The sequence below is a fragment of the Gorilla gorilla genome, chromosome 5, assembly GCF_029281585.2.
Source record: "Gorilla gorilla gorilla isolate KB3781 chromosome 5, NHGRI_mGorGor1-v2.1_pri, whole genome shotgun sequence".
Taxonomy (NCBI): Eukaryota; Metazoa; Chordata; class Mammalia; order Primates; family Hominidae; genus Gorilla; species Gorilla gorilla.
In genome coordinates, this window is record NC_073229.2 from 57,354,959 (window position 1) to 57,373,466 (window position 18,508).

The 18,508-nt window shown below is 38.8% G+C and overlaps 1 protein-coding gene across 5 annotated transcripts in view; it reads right to left on the bottom strand.

The window, feature by feature from the left end:
* Positions 1–18,508, bottom strand: part of KIF6 (kinesin family member 6) — a 380,981-nt gene that overhangs the window by 239,301 nt on the left and 123,172 nt on the right. For all 5 annotated transcript variants that reach the window (XR_008680633.1, XM_055390330.2, XM_055390331.2 and 2 more), the window contains 3 exons: positions 13,024–13,230; positions 3,224–3,367; positions 1,884–1,970 (listed from right to left, as the gene is read on the bottom strand). Coding sequence is in view for 4 of the 5 variants with exons in the window: in XM_055390330.2 (XP_055246305.1) it covers positions 1,884–1,970; positions 3,224–3,367; positions 13,024–13,230 (438 nt within the window). In the remaining variant the exon portion in view is untranslated. The remainder of the gene's footprint in view (positions 1–1,883; positions 1,971–3,223; positions 3,368–13,023; positions 13,231–18,508) is intronic.

Below are 18,508 nucleotides of genomic sequence, written 5' to 3' on the forward strand. Positions count from 1 at the left end.
GGAAGACCTCAACATTTGTTCAATTATCAGCTATTAGCTTTTGATTCCTGATTTCTCTTTTCTTCAAATCTCTCACAGACCTATATCAAACACATAATAATGTTTACCTTTCTTCAAATTCTTCACAATCCTTCAAAGAAAAGTCTCTAGCCAAATGCAAAAAACAAACAAACAAACAAAAAAAACAAAACCCTCCAATGTCTAATATGTTTATTTTCCTTAAATTCTGAACTAGTTTTTGTCTTGGGGCTAATAACTTTGTTAACTCTCTTTCTCATTCAGCACTGTAATGCTATAGGGCTTCTGGAAGGGTAGGGACAGCAACAAAATCCACCCTAGGAGTTCAGTTCCACCTGAATCTTGCCTTTGCATGCTGTCTCCTCTCTCCAGCAGGAACACTGTGTGATGCTGATACCTGACCAGGGCCTTTGCTGAAACAGATCCTGCCTCACTCATTGGTTTCTCCAGAAGAGAACTCCATCAGAGGAGCTTGGTGCTTTCTGAGGCAAGAAGAACATAATAGACAGCCCCATTATTCCTTTGTCCTCCTTCCCCTCTGTCCTTCCATGGGGAGAAAGAGGAGAAAGGACAAACAATCAAGAGGAAGTAATTAATATGGGTAACAATTAATTTGTTGGGTTTTTTTTTGATTTGAGAAATTTATAAATGAAACACTGTTAGTAGGATTTCACTTCTTTTTTTTTTTTTTTACAGTGCAGGTTACTAAGCCCCTACCAGCTTATTTTCTAGAGAAATAAGAAAAACTGAGTGATTTGAAAAATGATGCAATCTTAATTATGGAATTTGATACAATTGAGATAGTTTATTTTAACATTTTCAACGTTGGCATAAATGGATTCAGTGTTGCATTTCATTTACAGAAAACTAACAAAATAGAGAATAGGAAATATCTGCATTTATGATGAGCTAAATTATTACCATGTAAATTTTTTTTGCTTAAAAACAGTTCTTTGATAAAGCAGGATTTACTGTTATAAAACTAGAAGTTTGACAGATCAAGCCAATAATGAATTTTAAAAAACTCTAGAACAAATAACAGAACAAGTATGTAAAATATGGTTCTACTGAATGGCTATTAGGACTTTTCTTTCTTTCTGAGCTTTTATATAAGATGGACTATTATTGGCCCGGCGTGGTGGCTCACACCTATAATCCTAGCACTTTGGGAGGCCAAGGCGGGTGGACTGCCTGAGCTCAGGAGTTTGAGACCAGCCTAGGCAACACGGTGAAACCCCGTCTCTACTAAAATACGAAAGAAATTAGCTGGTTGTGGCGGCGTGTGCCTGTAGTCCCAGCTACTTGGGAGGCTGAGGCAGGAGAATTGCTTGAGAGGCGGAGGTTGCAGTGAGCCAAGATTGCACCACTGCACTCCACACTCCAGCCTGAGCAAGACTCTGTCTTTACAAAAAAAAAAAAAAAAAAGACAGACTTTTATTGTCTCTAGATAGTTAAACTGATGTATTTTGAAAGGCTAAGTTCTGCATATAGATGTAATCATGTGTGGTTCTGTTGTATGAGTCCTTAGGATTCCCTGCATGTCTTTGAAGTGAAACAATGGGGAGCTGCAAGTAGGAAGAGCAGTGGCTCTTGAGTTAGATTGCCTGTCTGTGAAGCCTGACTCTGCTACTTGTTAGCACTTATGACTCTGAGCAAGTTATCAAACATCTTTTTACCTCAGTTTTGTCATCTTTAAGGTGGAGATAGAGATAGCATCTACTCATAGGTTATTTAGAGGATTAAATGAGTTAATATGTTTCCACTACTTAGAACATTCCCAGTACAGAGCAAGTGCACCTACAAGTTTTAGCTAATCTTTGATATACTTTAATATATATTTTAAAATATAGTTAAAAGTTGCTTACTAATCTGGGATCAATTTCTTCATTAAGAACAGCTTCATTCTTTATGAGTGCCACTCGCTGTGCAAATCTGCAGGTTGATATAGACTCCTAAGAAAGCAAAGTAACTTCTTAAAATATTATGGCATAGAGAGATATTTCTCTCTAGATAGAACTTATCTTTTATTCACAGAAAAAAGATACACACCTAAAAAGTGATGTGTATAAAACTCACAGTGAGGAACTATGCCCCTAAATTAGGAAGCTTTGCTCTAGAACAACAGTCCCCAACCTTTTTGGCCACAAGGGCCTGGTTTTGTGGAAGACAATTTTTCCATGGACAGAGGGTGCAGGTGGTGTGGTTTCAGGATGAAACTGTTCCAACTCAGATCATCAGGCATTAGATTCTCATAAGGAGCGGGCAACCTAGGTCCCTCGCATGTGCAGTTCACAATTGGGTTCACGCTCTTATGAGAATCTAATGGCACCAACTGATTTGACAGGCAGTAATGCTGGCTCCACCACCACTCACCTCCTGCTGTGCAGCTCAGCCCCTAATAGGCCACAGACCTGGTACTGGTCCACGGCTTGGGGGTCGGGGACCCCTGCTCTAGAACATTATTTTTTAACCAAATTTTATTTTGGCTTAATAAAATTACGAATGACAAAAAGTGAGAGATCACAAGGTCCTAAGTGGCAGCTGGTATAGTATGTGTTTTCAGTTGTTGATCACTTGGACCAGAACCACATATATAAATCATAATCATAGCAAGAGCCATAATCCACACACATGAAAGATCACAAAATAAAGATTCATAATAGGTCAAAAAGAGAGGCTTGTCAAGGCATCTTACAATCAAAGTCTTGGCCTTGTCTCCTCTTCTGGGGAGTGTCTGGATCCCAAACATTAAACATCAGCTGGCTCTAAAGCAACCCAGAAGAGCCATTCAGCAGCTGGCTCCTGCCAAAGCATCCTGGTTGCTTCACTCAGCAACATTTCTAGGGACACATCTCAGAGATATCTCCAAGGTATCCGGATCTTAGTCATCAGGGCAAAATCAAGAAAGAGAAGCGGATGGGTCAGCTCTCCCATTTCTTTGGGTGACATTGCCAACCCATCAGTAGGCCTTCCAAAATTTGTGTATGAGGCTTCTTCAAGCTATCCTGTGCTATGTGAAGTCAATTCTCAAATGGGGTTATTATAACAATGACAAATAGCCCACAGCTGTGAACTCTGTAGGGTACTGCCCTCTGAAGGCATACCCAGCTGAAAAGGTAGAAACCCACCCAAGAGCCTCAACTCTGTCTCACGTGCTAGCAGTAAAAACCTAGATTAGGATCTCCAGAAAGAAGAGCCAACATACATCAAGATTCCTTTTCTCCAAGGAGAGTGTTGCAATCATAGTTGTCATGCAGTTCCCTCCCAAACTGTCTCTTAGGACACTGGTCATCATGGAGTTTCTATAAGGAATGTGCGAACGGTGCTTTTCTGAAAGGGCAATGATAACCTGTGGTAAAGTAGAAAGATAATGGGATTAATTTAGCAAGAAAATGCACTCCTGACAAACAACAGAGCTTCAATAGCAACAAAAATGCAAAAGGAAATAATAACTAAATGCAGGGTGAAGCCCAAAACTTAAGTACAGAATAAATATCTTGACAACAATACTCAGTACAAGATGGTGAAGACTGAATAAAGTAAATGTAGTGTAACTGTAGCATTGTGAGCCCCATAATTTTTGGACAAATGAAATAACCTGTATAGAACTGGATACACTATTATTCTGTTTTTAACGATGGGAAAATTTGTATGAAAACACAAGAGTAAAACATGCCTGATTACTTTAATTACTTTAATACTACCAAAATTGGGCTGTACGCCAGTAAGCAAGAACTAAGGGAAACAGTATAGGATAGTGGTTGAGGTCCCAGATTCTCATGCAAGATTGTCTAGGTGCAAGTCCTAGCTTTCCCAGGGCACGTCACTCAACATGCCTCAGTCTCCTCATCTGTAAAATAGGAATAAAAATAGTACCTACCTCATAGGTAGTTGAGATGATTAAAAGAGTTAAAATGTGCAAATTATTTTGAATAGTACCTAGCCCATAACAAGTGCTGTATGTAGGTTTGCTCCCATTGTAAGCAATGGGTAGTTGACCTTGGTTCAACTCAGGCTTGCTCACCTTACTCTTCATGAGTTCCGTAGGTACTTAATAGGAAGGTACTAGATAGATGGATGGCAGATGGAGCAAAGGCTGCTGGGGTTGTCCCGAAAGGAGGCACCTGGGGCTCAGGGTTATCCTGAGCAGACAAATCCAGTGCTAGAATGTTCATTACAAAGCAGCAGGAATCAGCCACCCACAGGATGTGTCTTTAAGGGCATCACAAAGCCCTAGCTCCTGAGAATACCTCCGCCAATGCCTGTCATTGTTCTAGTCCTCCCTTCTTCCAGGTGTGTGATTTCCATCACCAGAACCTCCTCTACTCTTTTGGTTTACAAAACAAAAAGGGAGCATTGCTTTCTGAAGGCTGTTTTGAGCAAAATATGTAACTATACCACTAGTCTCATTCTAAATTCATGACCACAGGTGTTGGTAAATTCAGTCATCCTGTGATCTCTCTCTCAAAAATCACTTTTCAACTCTCAGAAATGAGACCTTCACACTTTTCTCCTTTTTCTTCAAACCTTTGTTCACCCTCTACTCTCCTCTCCTCAATTTCACTTCGAGCTGATGGCCACACTTCTACTAGATATGATAGATATAGATTCGGAACGCTGACCAGGACTATCTCATGTCTCCATCATTAAAGCCCCTGTACATTCTGCCCTTCACCTTCTTATTGTCCTGCTCCTGTCTAAGGCCAGCCCTCCATCCTTGGCCTCATCTGCTCCCTCCTACTTTTCTCCTACAATTACCTCCTCTCTCTTCTGAATTAATTTCCCTTTCATCTGGACAATTCCCATTCTGCATGCCCACTACAGTCCTAAACTAAGATGGCTCTTGCCAAGGTCATCAGCAACCTTCATTGTACCAAGAGCACTGATTGCCATCTTACTAGACTTCTGAGCTGAGTAAGCATGCAACACTGGTACTCACTGCCTCCCTTGGGAAACACTTTGTTCACGTGGTAACTGGGACACTACACTTTCCTGGTTTTCATCTTTCCTCAAAAACTAGTTAATGAATGTTTCTTTTTTCTTATTCCCAAATTACAAACTTTGTAGTGCCCCGGGGCTCAGTTCTTGATCCTCTTTTCTGTCTTATCTACACTTTCTCCCTATGTAATCTCATCCAATCACCTGGCTTTAATTATTATTTAATTCATTTATTTATTTATTTGAGACAGAGTCTTGCTCTGTTTCGCAGGCTGGAATGCTGAAGTGTGGTGGCACAATCTCAGCTCACTGTAGCCTTTGCCTCCTGGGTTCGAGTCAGCCTTGTGCCTCAGCCTCCGGAGTAGCTGGGATTACAGGCGCGCACCACCACACCCAGCTAATTTTTTGTATTTTTAGTAGAGTTGGGGTTTTGCTATGTTGGCCAGGCTGGTCTCAAACTCCTGGCTCCAGTGATCCACCCACCTCAGCCTCCCAAAGTGCTAGGATTACAGGTGTGAGCCACTGTGCCCAGCCATTGCCTGGCTTTTAAATGCATTTATATCCTGATGTCTTCCCAATTTATACCATCAATCTCAACCTCTTCCCTGTGCTACTATCATCTTGGCAACTCTACATCTCCATCTGGATTTCTATTCTTGATTTTCTTTCCTCTCTGCCCCCAAGCCTGATTCTTTCCCAGATCTCACCCATTATTATTAAGGCCCCAACATCAACCCGGTTGCTCAAGCCAAAACCTTAGGCAATCATCCTTGATTTGTCTTCATCCCCAATATCCAATCCATCAGCAATTTCTATTAGGTTTACCTATAAAACTTGCCAAGAATTGGACCACTTCTTACCACCACCACTTCAGTTCAAACCTCTGGGATCCCTTGCTTGGGCAACCACACAGGCCTTGGATTAGTCTCCCTGCTTCTACTTTTGCCCTTCCACGATCTGTTCTCCACACAGCAGCCAGAGAAATCTTCACACAATCTAAGTTATGCCAAGTTGCTCCCTAATACACTTAGCATAATATCCCAGCTCCTGTGTGGTCCATCCCTGTCAACTTATCTGACATCATGTCCTGTCATGTTCCCTGGGCCTGCACTGGCCTTCTGACTGTTGATTCAGCCTGTCGAGCTTATCCCCACATCAGAGCCTCTGAAATTGCTGTTCCTTCTGCCTAGCATGCTCTTGCCCCAGATTTCCATACAGCATACAGCTTTCTGCTTCTCATTATTCACATCTTTGCTCAAATTTTGTTTTCTCACAAGGGCCTTCCCTGGACACCCTATCAAAAAATAATAAACCTATCTCCAGCCTGTTAATCTTTTTTTTTCTTATACTACTTATCACTATTTAAAATTATATCTAGGTACTTATTTGTTATCTGCTTCCCCTCTAGGCTTTCTGCTCTGCAAGGTCAGAGACGTTGTCTCTCTTCTTCACAGCTCGACCCCCACTGCGGAGAACAGTGCTCAGCGCTTGCTAACATGGCAGAAACAAAGCTGTCTCCCTCAGTTCCCGTGGCAGCCCTCATTCTAGTTTGACTTCCTATGAAATTACTTTTCCTAGTCTGTCTTGAAAGTCATGTTTTGCTTAAGATGTAGCTCCACCAAGCAGACAGCCCTATGTGGGGTTTGGAGGTGAGCAGTGAGAGGTGGTAGCCATAAGGAGGAACATCAGATCTGCGGGGGGCGTGGTGGCAGAGGCATCTGGTTCTTCTGAGGCAGTTGCAGGGAAGTGTCTGGAATCCAGTGCCATGTGGCTATACAGTAGTACTTTGCAGAGCAGTTTAGTGGTATGGTTAGGTGTGTCTCCTGGTTGCTCTGTGTAGCAGCCAAACCCAGTTTTCTGACTTTTCTTGAGATTCTTTATGTTTAATAAACCATGCTTCTTAAAATAGCTAGAGCAGATTTTCCAGTTTACAACTAAGAAATTTGACAAATATAAAATGCGCTCAACAAATTTTTGTTAAGTAAATCAATGAATGCATGAGAAGATTACTTAGTACGTCCTAGGAAGGCAGTATGAAGGTCATCAGCATGGAATGAGGTTTGAGAGAACTAAGTTTCAGTGTAATTGGAAAGGAGGTGGGGAATATGGCAGACCCAAGTCAGAGTGGCAAGAGATGCCAAGCAGAACTCCAGCCTCTAAGAGCAAAGAGGACAGATTAAGTATCTGAAACAGGCAAGGTGTGCCCAAATACCCAAACAGGGGCTGGGCTGACAGATGTGCAGACAGTGTGGCATTATTGCTTATAAATAATTTCTCTAAGTACTTTGAAGTTCTTATATAAAACAAATGTCACTGTTTTTTTCCTGCTCTAGGAAACAATATTGATGTCTTTTCATTCAATGGCTTTATTGACAACTTAGAGAACCTAAAGGAGAATATGCTTATTAAACTTCTTGTGATATATATATATGTGTGTGTATGTGTGTGTGTGTATATATATATATTTTTTTTTTTTTTTTTTTTTAGACGGAGGTTTCACTCTTGTTGCCCAGGCTGGAGTGTAATGGCACGACCTGGGCTCACTGGAACCTCTGCTTCCTGGATTCAAGCAATTCGCCAGCCTCAGCCTCCCGAGTAGCTGGGATTATAGGCATGCAGCACCATGCCCAGCTAATTTTGTATTTTTAGTAGAGATGGAGTTTCACCATGCTGGCCAGGCTGATCTCAAACCCCTGACCTCAAGTGATCCACCCACCTTTGCCTCCTAAAGTGCTGGGATTACAGGCGTCAGCCACCATGCCCAACCCCTGTTGATATTAAATTAAATCATGTGTTAGTAAACTTGCTTTTGGTTGCAAAAAACAGAAAATGTAACCCAAACTGGTTTTAATTACAAGGGAAATTTATTGGTTCATGTGATTGAAACAGGAAAGGCTTTAGATTAGAAGGAAACAAAAGATTAATGCTACTATCAAGGACTTAGTTTTTGCCTATATCTCAGCTATATCTTCCATGTGGTAGAAGTCAGTCTCTTCTTGCGGCCCCACAATGGTTGCCAAAAGCCCTGATGTTATATACTTCCTTATTCATAACTTAGGTGAGAAAGAATTCTTTTTCCCTAATCATTAAACAAAATTCCTGAGCTTCAGTAGGCATGAGCTTGGGTCCTGGGCCCATCCTTGAACTAATTAATCACTGTAGCCAGGAGAAAGACAGTCTCCAATTCACTTAGATCAGTCAGGATCTACCTGGGGCGCTGGGACGGGCTCCTGACCGAGCTTCTCATTGTTATGGACATTGCAGAGGCAATTCCTATGTCCTCTCTAGAAAGGGCTCTCTAAAGAATTAGAGATCAAACTGGAATTATGGATTAGAAAATATAGTCTTAAAAATGGAGAAAATGAAGGCAGTCATCTTAGGGAAATCTCTTAAATAAAGTGAGCTTCTTAAATAAAGTGAGCCTCAGTTCCCTCACTTGTAAAAGTGGTATTGGAATGTCTATCTCACAAAAATGTTTTAAAGATTAATAGAGATTATTTCTGGAATAGTTCTTAGTAAGCAAAAAAGCACTCAGTGATATGGAAGGAAATGTTCTTTATGAAACGTTTGAAGACTAAGCTTCATCATATAAACACAGTCCTGGGCCGTTTCTTTAGAAGAGGACCCTGAGAAGGTACCTTATCAGCTCTCAAGGAGCTTGAGGAATACTATAGGCCCAGTCCACCTGGAGCAGATGTAAAACTTTGGAATGACCCAGAAATGGCAGGTATTCAGGAAAGAGGCAGAGGTAGATTATTCTTTGTGAGGCTGGTGTGAGTTCTTAAATTGGGCAGGAGCCAAATGATCTGAAAGGCACAGGAAAATGCGGTGGTCATAAAACCTGACTTTTTGGCCAGGAGCGGTGGCTCACACCTGTAATCCCAGCACTTTGGGAGGCTGAGGCGGGCGGATCACGAGGTCAGGAGATCGAGACCATCCTGGCTAACACGATGAAACCCCATCTCTACCAAAAATACAAAAAATTAGCCAGGTGTGGTGGCTGGCGCCTGTAGTCCCAGCTACTCAGGAGGCTGAGGCAGGAGAATGGCATGAACCCGGGAGATGGAGGTTGCAGTGAGCTGAGATCATGCCACGGCACCCCAGCCTGGGCGACAGAGTGAGACTCCATCTCAAAAAACAAACAAACAAACAAACAAACCTGACTTTTTTTATTGTTTCCTTCCATCTTAGATTGCATGTACAAATACAATGGTAAATATTCCTGAAGTTATTCTCTGACAAGGAGTAGAACCTCACATTATGCTTAATAATATCTCCAAGTACCTAGAAACTGTGCCTGCAATCAATAATTCTATTTACTATTTAATGAGTTAAAGACTTTAAACAAAAAAGAGCTCAGAAGTGTTTGGAAAATTATCCTATGAAAATTGACAAAATTTGGAGTGTTACAATTGGCACTGACACCATTACTTTTTCTCCTAAACACAACACATTCAGTTGGAAACTAAATGGAAACTAAAACTCTGAGAAAGTCCCATTTATGTTGAATAAATGGCTGAAGGCAACTCTGATTCTGATTTCCGTAGCAGTACAGAGCAAGCACTTCATTTCCAGTGGTTTCTCACTTGATATTTGGGCTGATAGAGGCTGTGGGTCACACCGGGAGCACTCAGTGAGATTTAGGACAAGCATGTATGTCTCCCTTTTCCTCCCATGAACTCAATTTCTAAGGCCAAGATGTACCCTGTTATTGTGGCTTAAAATGTTTTTGAGGAAACTTTTTGGAAAAAGTACTGCATATACAAGGAGAACTCCAAAACCAACCATACTCTGGCAAAAAGAAAGTTATTTACTTGTGAACACAATAAAGTCCATTCAACTCAGAAAGGTTGCACCCTTTGAGCAGGTGTGAGGTCTCACAGTTATGGCCAAAAGAGTAATTATAATGCTGCATGGAATTTGTGGAACCAATGTAGGCTAATTAAGGTAAAGCAAGTTACCAGATGGTTTCCCATTCCATCTCTGTCTTATATATTGAAACTGAGAGAGAGGGGATGGGGATATAATTGATTACCAACACTCACATGGATTTCTATTATAGGTTTTAAATTACTATATTGCTAAGTATTTATTTGTATGCCTTGCTGTTCTGCTGGCTAACATGATAGTCCTGCCTACTTCTCAGTCATTCATTTATCCTCATTGTCTAACGTAACTCACAGCACCCAGTAAACATTCAATCACAATTTGTTGAATGAATGAATGAATGAAGCTAATTAAACCAAATTGTGTTACACTTCCAGTCTCATTAGTGCCATAATAAAGTACTACATAAAGAGAAATTGATTAACAAAAGTCCTTGAATTTTGTTATTCATTAAACATCTTCCCACTCTCTTTATTATTCTTATTCCTATGTACTGTTTGGTTTTCTCTTCTTTCTGTGTGAAATTCAAAAATTTCTCTTCTACCGACCTACTTGCTCTCTAGCAGCTACTCCTAGATTTACTCAGCCTAACATCTCCATGTTCACAGACGAGTTTTTCCATATTTATGTTCTTTCCTCTCCCACTAATCTCTTCTCTATTATCTTATGTTGAACCTTCTATTTTCCTGTGAAGACACTTGTGTATCAGTGTAAATGGCTAACAGCTGGAGTGATGCAGTGGGTGAAAATGAAACATCGGTTACGGAGACCAAGGGGCAATGACATGTGAATGTCATTGAGACTATGAGCAAATTCATCCCCCCTGGGCTGGAACTAAGAGCTGACAGGCTTGCAATTCCCACTGCCTGACATGCTCTGCCCCATCCTTGATTGGCTCGCCTCTATTCATTCCTCTGCGTGGTATCAGGCCCTAAGAAAACCATCTTCAACTCTCACCTCCTCAGTCTGAGTCAGATACCCTGCTACAAGCTCCTCGCACTCCTTTTACTTTCTCTTCACTGCTCTCACCTGGCTTACAGCCACATACTTAAAGATTACGTCTTTAATTCATGTCTCCCTGCACTAGACCATGAGGTTTTTGGGGAAAGGACTGTTTCTATTTTGTTCACACTAGGCTCCAGTGCCTAGCACAGCCCTCAGCACATGGTAGGTCATTATAAATATTTGTTTGATAAATAAATTAATGATATAGAAAATCCAATGCCACATAGCCCCCAAGACTACTCACACGAGGCTGTCATAAGAATTTTGAAGAGAAGAAATGTGAGGAGAGGAATAGTTTTAGTGACACATAGCAGCTTGCAAAGGCTTATAGAATTAAAAAAAAAAGAATTAAGGGCAGAACATTTCTCTTGAGTGATTACAATTGGTGGGAAGTCTGATTCAACTGATGAACCTAATTTTGTATGAACAGATGGATATAATGGAAATTAAAACAGACAGTGCTACCATCCAAAACAAGCAGACACATTTCTTTGAAATAAAGCACTTTGAATACAGTCCATTATGTTTTCATATCAATGTTCTATAAGTGTTCTATTAAGTAAAAAGCTCTGTTAAGCATAAGTAGTGTGTAATATTTGAGCAAGAAAGAGCTTAGGAATGCTGACTCTTGTTAAAAACACTAGAATGATCTGAATACCAGGCAGGCCTTAATCTCTTGGTGCTGCCTGACTGGGATTCATCTGGTTGGAGTCTGGCCATGTGCACCTTTTTCAGATAGGGTCCCTTAGGTTTCTCTCCATCTGCTTTTTTAGCCAATGTGATGATTACATAGCATTTAACATCGAGGCAACATCAGTCTCAGAAGGATTCATTAAGCAGTTAAAAAAAGGTTTTATTTTTTTCCCCTCTAATCTTTTAGCTGCAACATTTGTTAACAAGTCCTTCTGCCTCACAAGACTCTGTACTTCTCCACTCCAATTTTTGATCATGTTTCTTATTTTTTATTTTATTTTATTTTTTTAGAATTTGGAAGTAGTTGCCATCTTTAACATTCATCTCACAGCCCTTATACTCAAAAAGCTAAATGGAACTTGAGAAATCATCTAATTCAATCCACTCATTTTGGAGACGAATTTTTTTTTCTGAAAGATTTATTTAGCTAAATTCAGATGAATGTTCTCTCCCCTGGCATTAAATTCAGAAATTAAAAATAGAGCACATACTGGGGTGGATTGTAATCAGCCTGGGGTAGAAGTAGGAAGGGAAAGCTACAAGGCTAACAGAACCATCGTGGGGTCAAAATTACCAACTAAATGAAGTCTCCCCAAGCAGAAAACATGTCGGTTATCTCAAAGTCATGTTCCCATCGTTAATCTACTAGCCTGAAAACAGGCAAAAGGAAGCCATTTGTAACCTCTATTTACACCAACTACTAAATTTTACAATAAAGCAGTAAGACAAAAAGTGAAAAAAGGTATAGGCTGTGAAGCCAAGTAAATCTAGGTTCTAATCCTCACCCTCCCCTAGCTGGGTAATCTTGTGGGAAGGCCTTTGGAAGACTTGAATTTTAAAATCTGTATGAGGGGGATAGTAACTAACACCTACAACGTAGGGCTGTTGTGAGGTTTCAATAAAATGGTATATACAAAATGCTAGTAGATCTACCAATGTTTCTGGCAGCATTATTCACAATAGCCAAAAGGTAGGAACAATGCAAATACCTATCAAGAGATGAATGTATAAACAGCATGTGACACAGACATACAATTGGATATTGTTCAATTTAAAAAAGGAAGAAATTCTGATACATGCTACAATATGGATGAATCTTGAAAACATTATGCTAAGTGAAATAAACCAGACACAAAAGGACAGATGTTGCATAATTCCACTTACACGAGGCACCTGGAATAGGCAAATTCATACAGACAGAAAGTAGAGTAGAGATGACCAGGGACTAGAGTACAGGGGAATGGGGATATTCTGTCTGATATTATAAAAGACTTTCAGAAATGGATAGTGCCAATGGTTACACAACTTTATGAATGTACTTAATGCCATTGAGTTGTACACTTAAAAATGATTAAAATGGCAAATTTTATGTTATATATATTTTATCATAATAAAAAAATTCTAATAGAATGCCTGATACATAGTATGTGGTCAACACATGGTAGCTATAGTTATTAATACATCCCACTCTGCCCATTTTACCTGTTCTAAGTAATGTAGTGACAAGTTGATATACTTGGCCTCTGTTAGAAGATGGCCCCCTACTCCAGTCTTCGCGACTCGCTCTGAACCAGCCAGGTCAACCAGATGGAGTTTGGCATGTCGTACAGTTGCAGATCCTGGTTCCTTGCTTGACAAATGAATGGTGAAAATGCAGTGGGAACGGGTTGAAGCTTGGTTCATAGGAGTCTATAAAAAAATTGCAAAACAAAAATTATTTGAACAATGAAAATTTTTAAAGAATATCAAAAGATTTAAAATAATATTTCTAGTGATAAGACATTTCCCATGAAGCCAACTGTCAACTGGAGCAAAACCACTTGTAACTGAGACCTTTAAAGTAAGTTCTTTTTAATGTATTACCTCTTGGATTACTGATGACAAATGTGGATGGGTTGATTCAGAAAGTGAGAAAAGAGTTCTAATGAGGTATAGATCGAGTCCTCTTGCCAATATAACTTTATTTCATTACCTGTCTATAATCCATGCATTAACCTTGGCTTAATGCTTGAAAATGCTTAATGTTAATCTCATGGGAAAAGAGGTGAGAATGTGTGTTAGAAAAATTCATGATCACAATTGTAAACAAAAGCCACAGACAAAGAAACCTACCATCGCTGTTACTACTCAGCACTAAAGTGGAGGCCCTAGACAATACAATAAACAAGAAAAAGAAATAGAAGGCATAATAGTAGGAAAAGAAGAAATTAAAAATGTCACTATGTACAAAAAAATATGGTGGTCTACACAGAAAATGCAAGAGCATCTCCAAACAAATGGCTTAAGAACTAAAAAGTTTAGCATGGTTGCTGGATATGAGATGAATATATAAAATCAATGAGGTTCTAATAACTCAGAGCAATGATTAATCAGAAAATATAATGTTATTCACAATGGCAAGAAAGAGAATGAAATAATAAGGGATGAATTTTCTAAAGGATATGTAATTTATAGGAAAAATGGTAAGATAATATTAAAAGACAAAGAGAACTGGAGTAAATGGTGTGCAGGATATTAATGCACCATTTCATAGATTGGAAAACTCAGAATTAATCTATATGTAAATGTCTATATATTAACCTATATATTCAATGCAATTGAAATAAAAATGCTACAGGTTTTGTTTACAGAAAAAGACAAATTGATCCTAAATGGCATACAGGAAAGAAATCTTCAAATAAAATGAAAAGTAATGCTGTTTGCACTTCCTTACTGAAGTTGCTCCATCAAAAAATAAAAAGAAAAAAATGAAAAGTAATTCTGTGAAAGAATAACAATAAAAGGGGACTTTCCTGCCATTTATCAAGGTATACTACAAAGCTACAGTAATTAGAACAGTGTGGTGCTGGTGCAGGAGCAGACAGCTAGGTCAGTGAGACATGCTGTGCTCACTGAGGAGCTCTGTATGGGACAGATGTGACATCATACTACAGCGAAGAAAGGATGCACTGATTTAGTAAATGGTGCTGGAATAACCAACTATCCATCTTGAAAAAAATAAACTTACTTAGATTGCTTCCTTACACAATGCACACAAAGAAATTCCAGAATAGATTAAAGCTTTAAGTGTGAAATAACACAACTTTAGCACCAATACCATAAAACATGGAAGCATATTGTAATCAACCCAAGGAGGTAATGGATACTTTAAGATATAAAACACAAAAATAAATTGATTTAAAATATTTGACCAAGATAATCCAAAATGCAAAAACTTCAGTGTGATAAAATCCATCATAAAATTAAAACACTAGAAGATATTTGCAATACATATGGCTGACAAAACGTTAATAATAAATAAAGGACTCGGCCGGGTGTGGTGGCACACGTCTGTAATCCCAACACTTTGGGAGGCCGAGGTAGATAGATCACTTGAGGTCAGGAGTTTGAGACCAGCCTGACCAAAATGGTGAAACCCCGTGTGTACTAAAAATAAAAACAAAACAAAACAAAAAAAAAACAAACCAGGATTGGTGGGGCATGCCTGTAATCCCAGCTACTTGGGAGGCTGAGGCAGGAGAATACCTTGAACCCCGGAGGCAGAGGTTGCAATGAGCCAAGATAATGCCACTGCATTCCAGCGTGGGTGGCAGAGTGAGACTCCATCTCAAAAATAAATAAATAAATACATAAATAAAATAAAGAACTCTTGCAAATCAGTGAGAAAAAGTAAGCAAAGAATATGACTAGGTAACTCATAAGGAAGAAATCTGGAAATGGTTAATGAATATTTGATAAAATGCTCAAATTTATACATAATCAGAACCACATAACTTAGAACCATAAGGTTTAAAAAATAAAGTCTAACAAAATAAGTTGTTGGAGATATAAGGAAATGGGAAATTTTATGTACTGCTTGTGGAAGTATAAATTAAGAATAAATTTTGAGAGCAATCTGATAATATGTGGCGAAGTTCCAAATACATATAACCCACAGCCATCAATAAACTACTAGATATATTTCCTAGAGAGAAATCTTGGGCAGGTATACATATATGTGTGTGTGTGTGTGTGTGTGTGTGTGTGTGTGTGTGTATCTATATATCTATATATCTATATATGCGCGATATGCGATAAGGACATATATATGTGGACATTCACTGCAACATTATTAGGGTTAGCAAGAAATTGGTGCAAGACACACAACCTAAGTAGACATCTGTGGCAGAAAAGATTAGTAAACTGAGATAATTCAAATTACAGAGATGTTAAAATAAAGCAACTTGGGATAGATTGACATAAATGGATTTCTAAAATAGAATGCTGAGAAAAAATAGCAAGTTAAATAATGATATGAACATTATGATAGAATTTACATAATTAAAAAAGCAATATTATCTATTGTTCATGAAGCTATAACTTAGGTCATTAAGTATAAAAACATGGACCAGAAGGATACAGCAAATTAATGATAGCAGTTGTGTTTGTGAGGGATGGAAATGAAAGGCCAAGAAAGGGACTTCAGCTTTATCTGCAATATTCTATTTCATTTAGTTAAAAATTATTAGAAGCAAATCCTGGATTGGAAAACATCGATGTTGGTTACATTATTCGCTGTACTTTTTTGTGTTTTACATTTTTTGGAACAAGAAAGAAATTAATCTGATTCAAGATACAAGTGACAAGTTAGTAGTATCATCCTCTCAAACAACAAAAAAACTAAAAATATTCCAAATGAGTATTCATATGAGTAAATATGTTCAGATCTCCACCTTTGCAAAATGAGATTTAAACAAAGAATTTCAATATGGATGCACATGTGTGCAGACAGGGTAACATATTTGAATGGCAATTCAACCAGAAATTCTTTCTGTAAATATAAATTCTTGATATACACCAGAGTTGATTTACGCCAACTAGCAAAATAAAAAGTTGTCAAAATGCTGGCATAGTTTTGGTGATGATGATGTAGGTAGTGAGTCAAACAGGCTGAAAATTTGACCCATTACTTGTTGCCACAATAACTATGCCCAAACCTGGCCAGTGTGTGATTTTGCCTGCTAAAGTGGATCAGCAAATAACTGTGCATGTAAAACCGCAAACTCAAATTTAGAACCTAAGTTGAGGTGTTTTGGAAGTGACTGTAAGTTATTTGCAGAACTTAAACATGGGTTTCATTTCACTGTGATAGTCGCACAACAATAAATCCTACAATACTGTAACAAAAGTCAAACTGACAATCAATATAAACAAATAACATGGAGACTTCTCAACAGCTGTCTTTAGCTTCGAAACTGATATTCTGAAACCACCATAAAATGTGAGCCATAAACGAATATTGGTAGAGTGTACCCATTTCAAAGGAATATGAGATTCACATAAACTAAAATTGTATATTCTGGAGTCTGTAATTAAAATGCAGTAATATGCTGTAGGAGTCCGTGCCTACAGTTTTGTAACTTCTCATAAATATTTTCTGCATGAAGTAGCAGTTGGTGTCCTCTTAGATAAAAATTTCTTAAACCTCAGAAAACATTCTTTATGTGGAGCTTTTTAAGTGTTATTGGATGTGCTGGTGTCTGCTCTGTGTTTATTTAAGGATGTCTTTATGTCTCATAGGCATGGCCCTACGTTTGTCCTTTTAAAGGTAAAATTGTATTAAAATGTTTCTGAAACTGCCTAAGAACAGATGGCACCATTTAGGCAGATTCATTCAAAGTTAAGCACACATTTTCAACAAATGTGCTTTTGGCACTAGTGACTGTGCCTTTGGAAAAATTTTAGTGATGATTAATCACCTGCATGCAGAGAGCTTTCACGTTTCCTATTAGCCTATGTATATCACTGTGTTAGGCAGTAGAGAGACAAGAAGGAAAATAAGACCTGGATGTTGCCCTCAAGGAACTTACAATCTAGTCAGGACCTAAAGCCACAATGTGTGAAATGAGAATGAGCATGAAATGAGAAAAGCAAAATGTGCAGTAAAGAAAGTGATCTGTTCTTAGCAATGAACATGCTGATCCTCTAGGTAATATCTGAAAATGCTAGCCATTCCCTCATTCTAGGAGCTCGCCACCCTCTGCCCGCCACCTGGTTTCCAGTGCCAAATACTCTCCAGTCACTTTCTCCTTCTCTATCGCTTTTTCCTTTACTCTGCTCTCTTCTTTGCAGTCCCTAAAAATAGGTGTGTCCTAAGCTATGGTGACCATATTTCCTCCCCTTGGAAACTCATCTTCTACAGCTCAAATCCTCATTGCATAGGCTCTGTAGTGTAATAAAAATCACACACCAAAAATCTCAGAATTTGGTGTCAGATAACCTGGTTTCAAGTCCTGGTTCTGTCACTTACTAGTGTTAAAAGCTTACTAGTGTTATAAGCAAATTTACATGAAGTAATTTTGATTTTCATGTTTCTAGAGTGCCATATTAAGACCTGCTTCATTGCAGGGAGTTATATTAAATACCAACTGAGTTACTGAGTGCTGAAGTGATCTGGGAACTGTAAAAGGTCATATTAATGTCGCCGTTGATATTCACTTTATTCAGATGCCTCCTGTATCCTTATCTCTTACCTTAATTGTTCTGTATAGCAGATTGGAATGTCCAGCAGTTTGACTGATCATTGTCATTAAAATGCCTTACCAGCATCTTGTACATAATGTTCCCAAAACAACTGTATCTCCTTCCCTCCCTCTGTGTCCCATGGATGGATATCCAACCCATCCTACTCCTGTTGGGATTTCTCTCCACTTATCTGTATCTCCCCCAGTAGCCAAATATCCTTTATCTCTCACTTGGGTTACTGTAGTCTCTCCCTTCTAGTCTCAGTATTTACTCTTGTCCCTTCCAATTGTCCTCCATCTCTCAAAGTAGTATTGTTAAAAGGCATATTTGATTAATGCCAATCCTATCTACATCACTGAATTAAACTAGCACGCTCCCTAAGACTAAATATCTCTCTTCCTCTCAACTGGGCCTTATGCAACTGTTTATCAAAATCCTTTTTAAATATGGTACTCTGGCACTT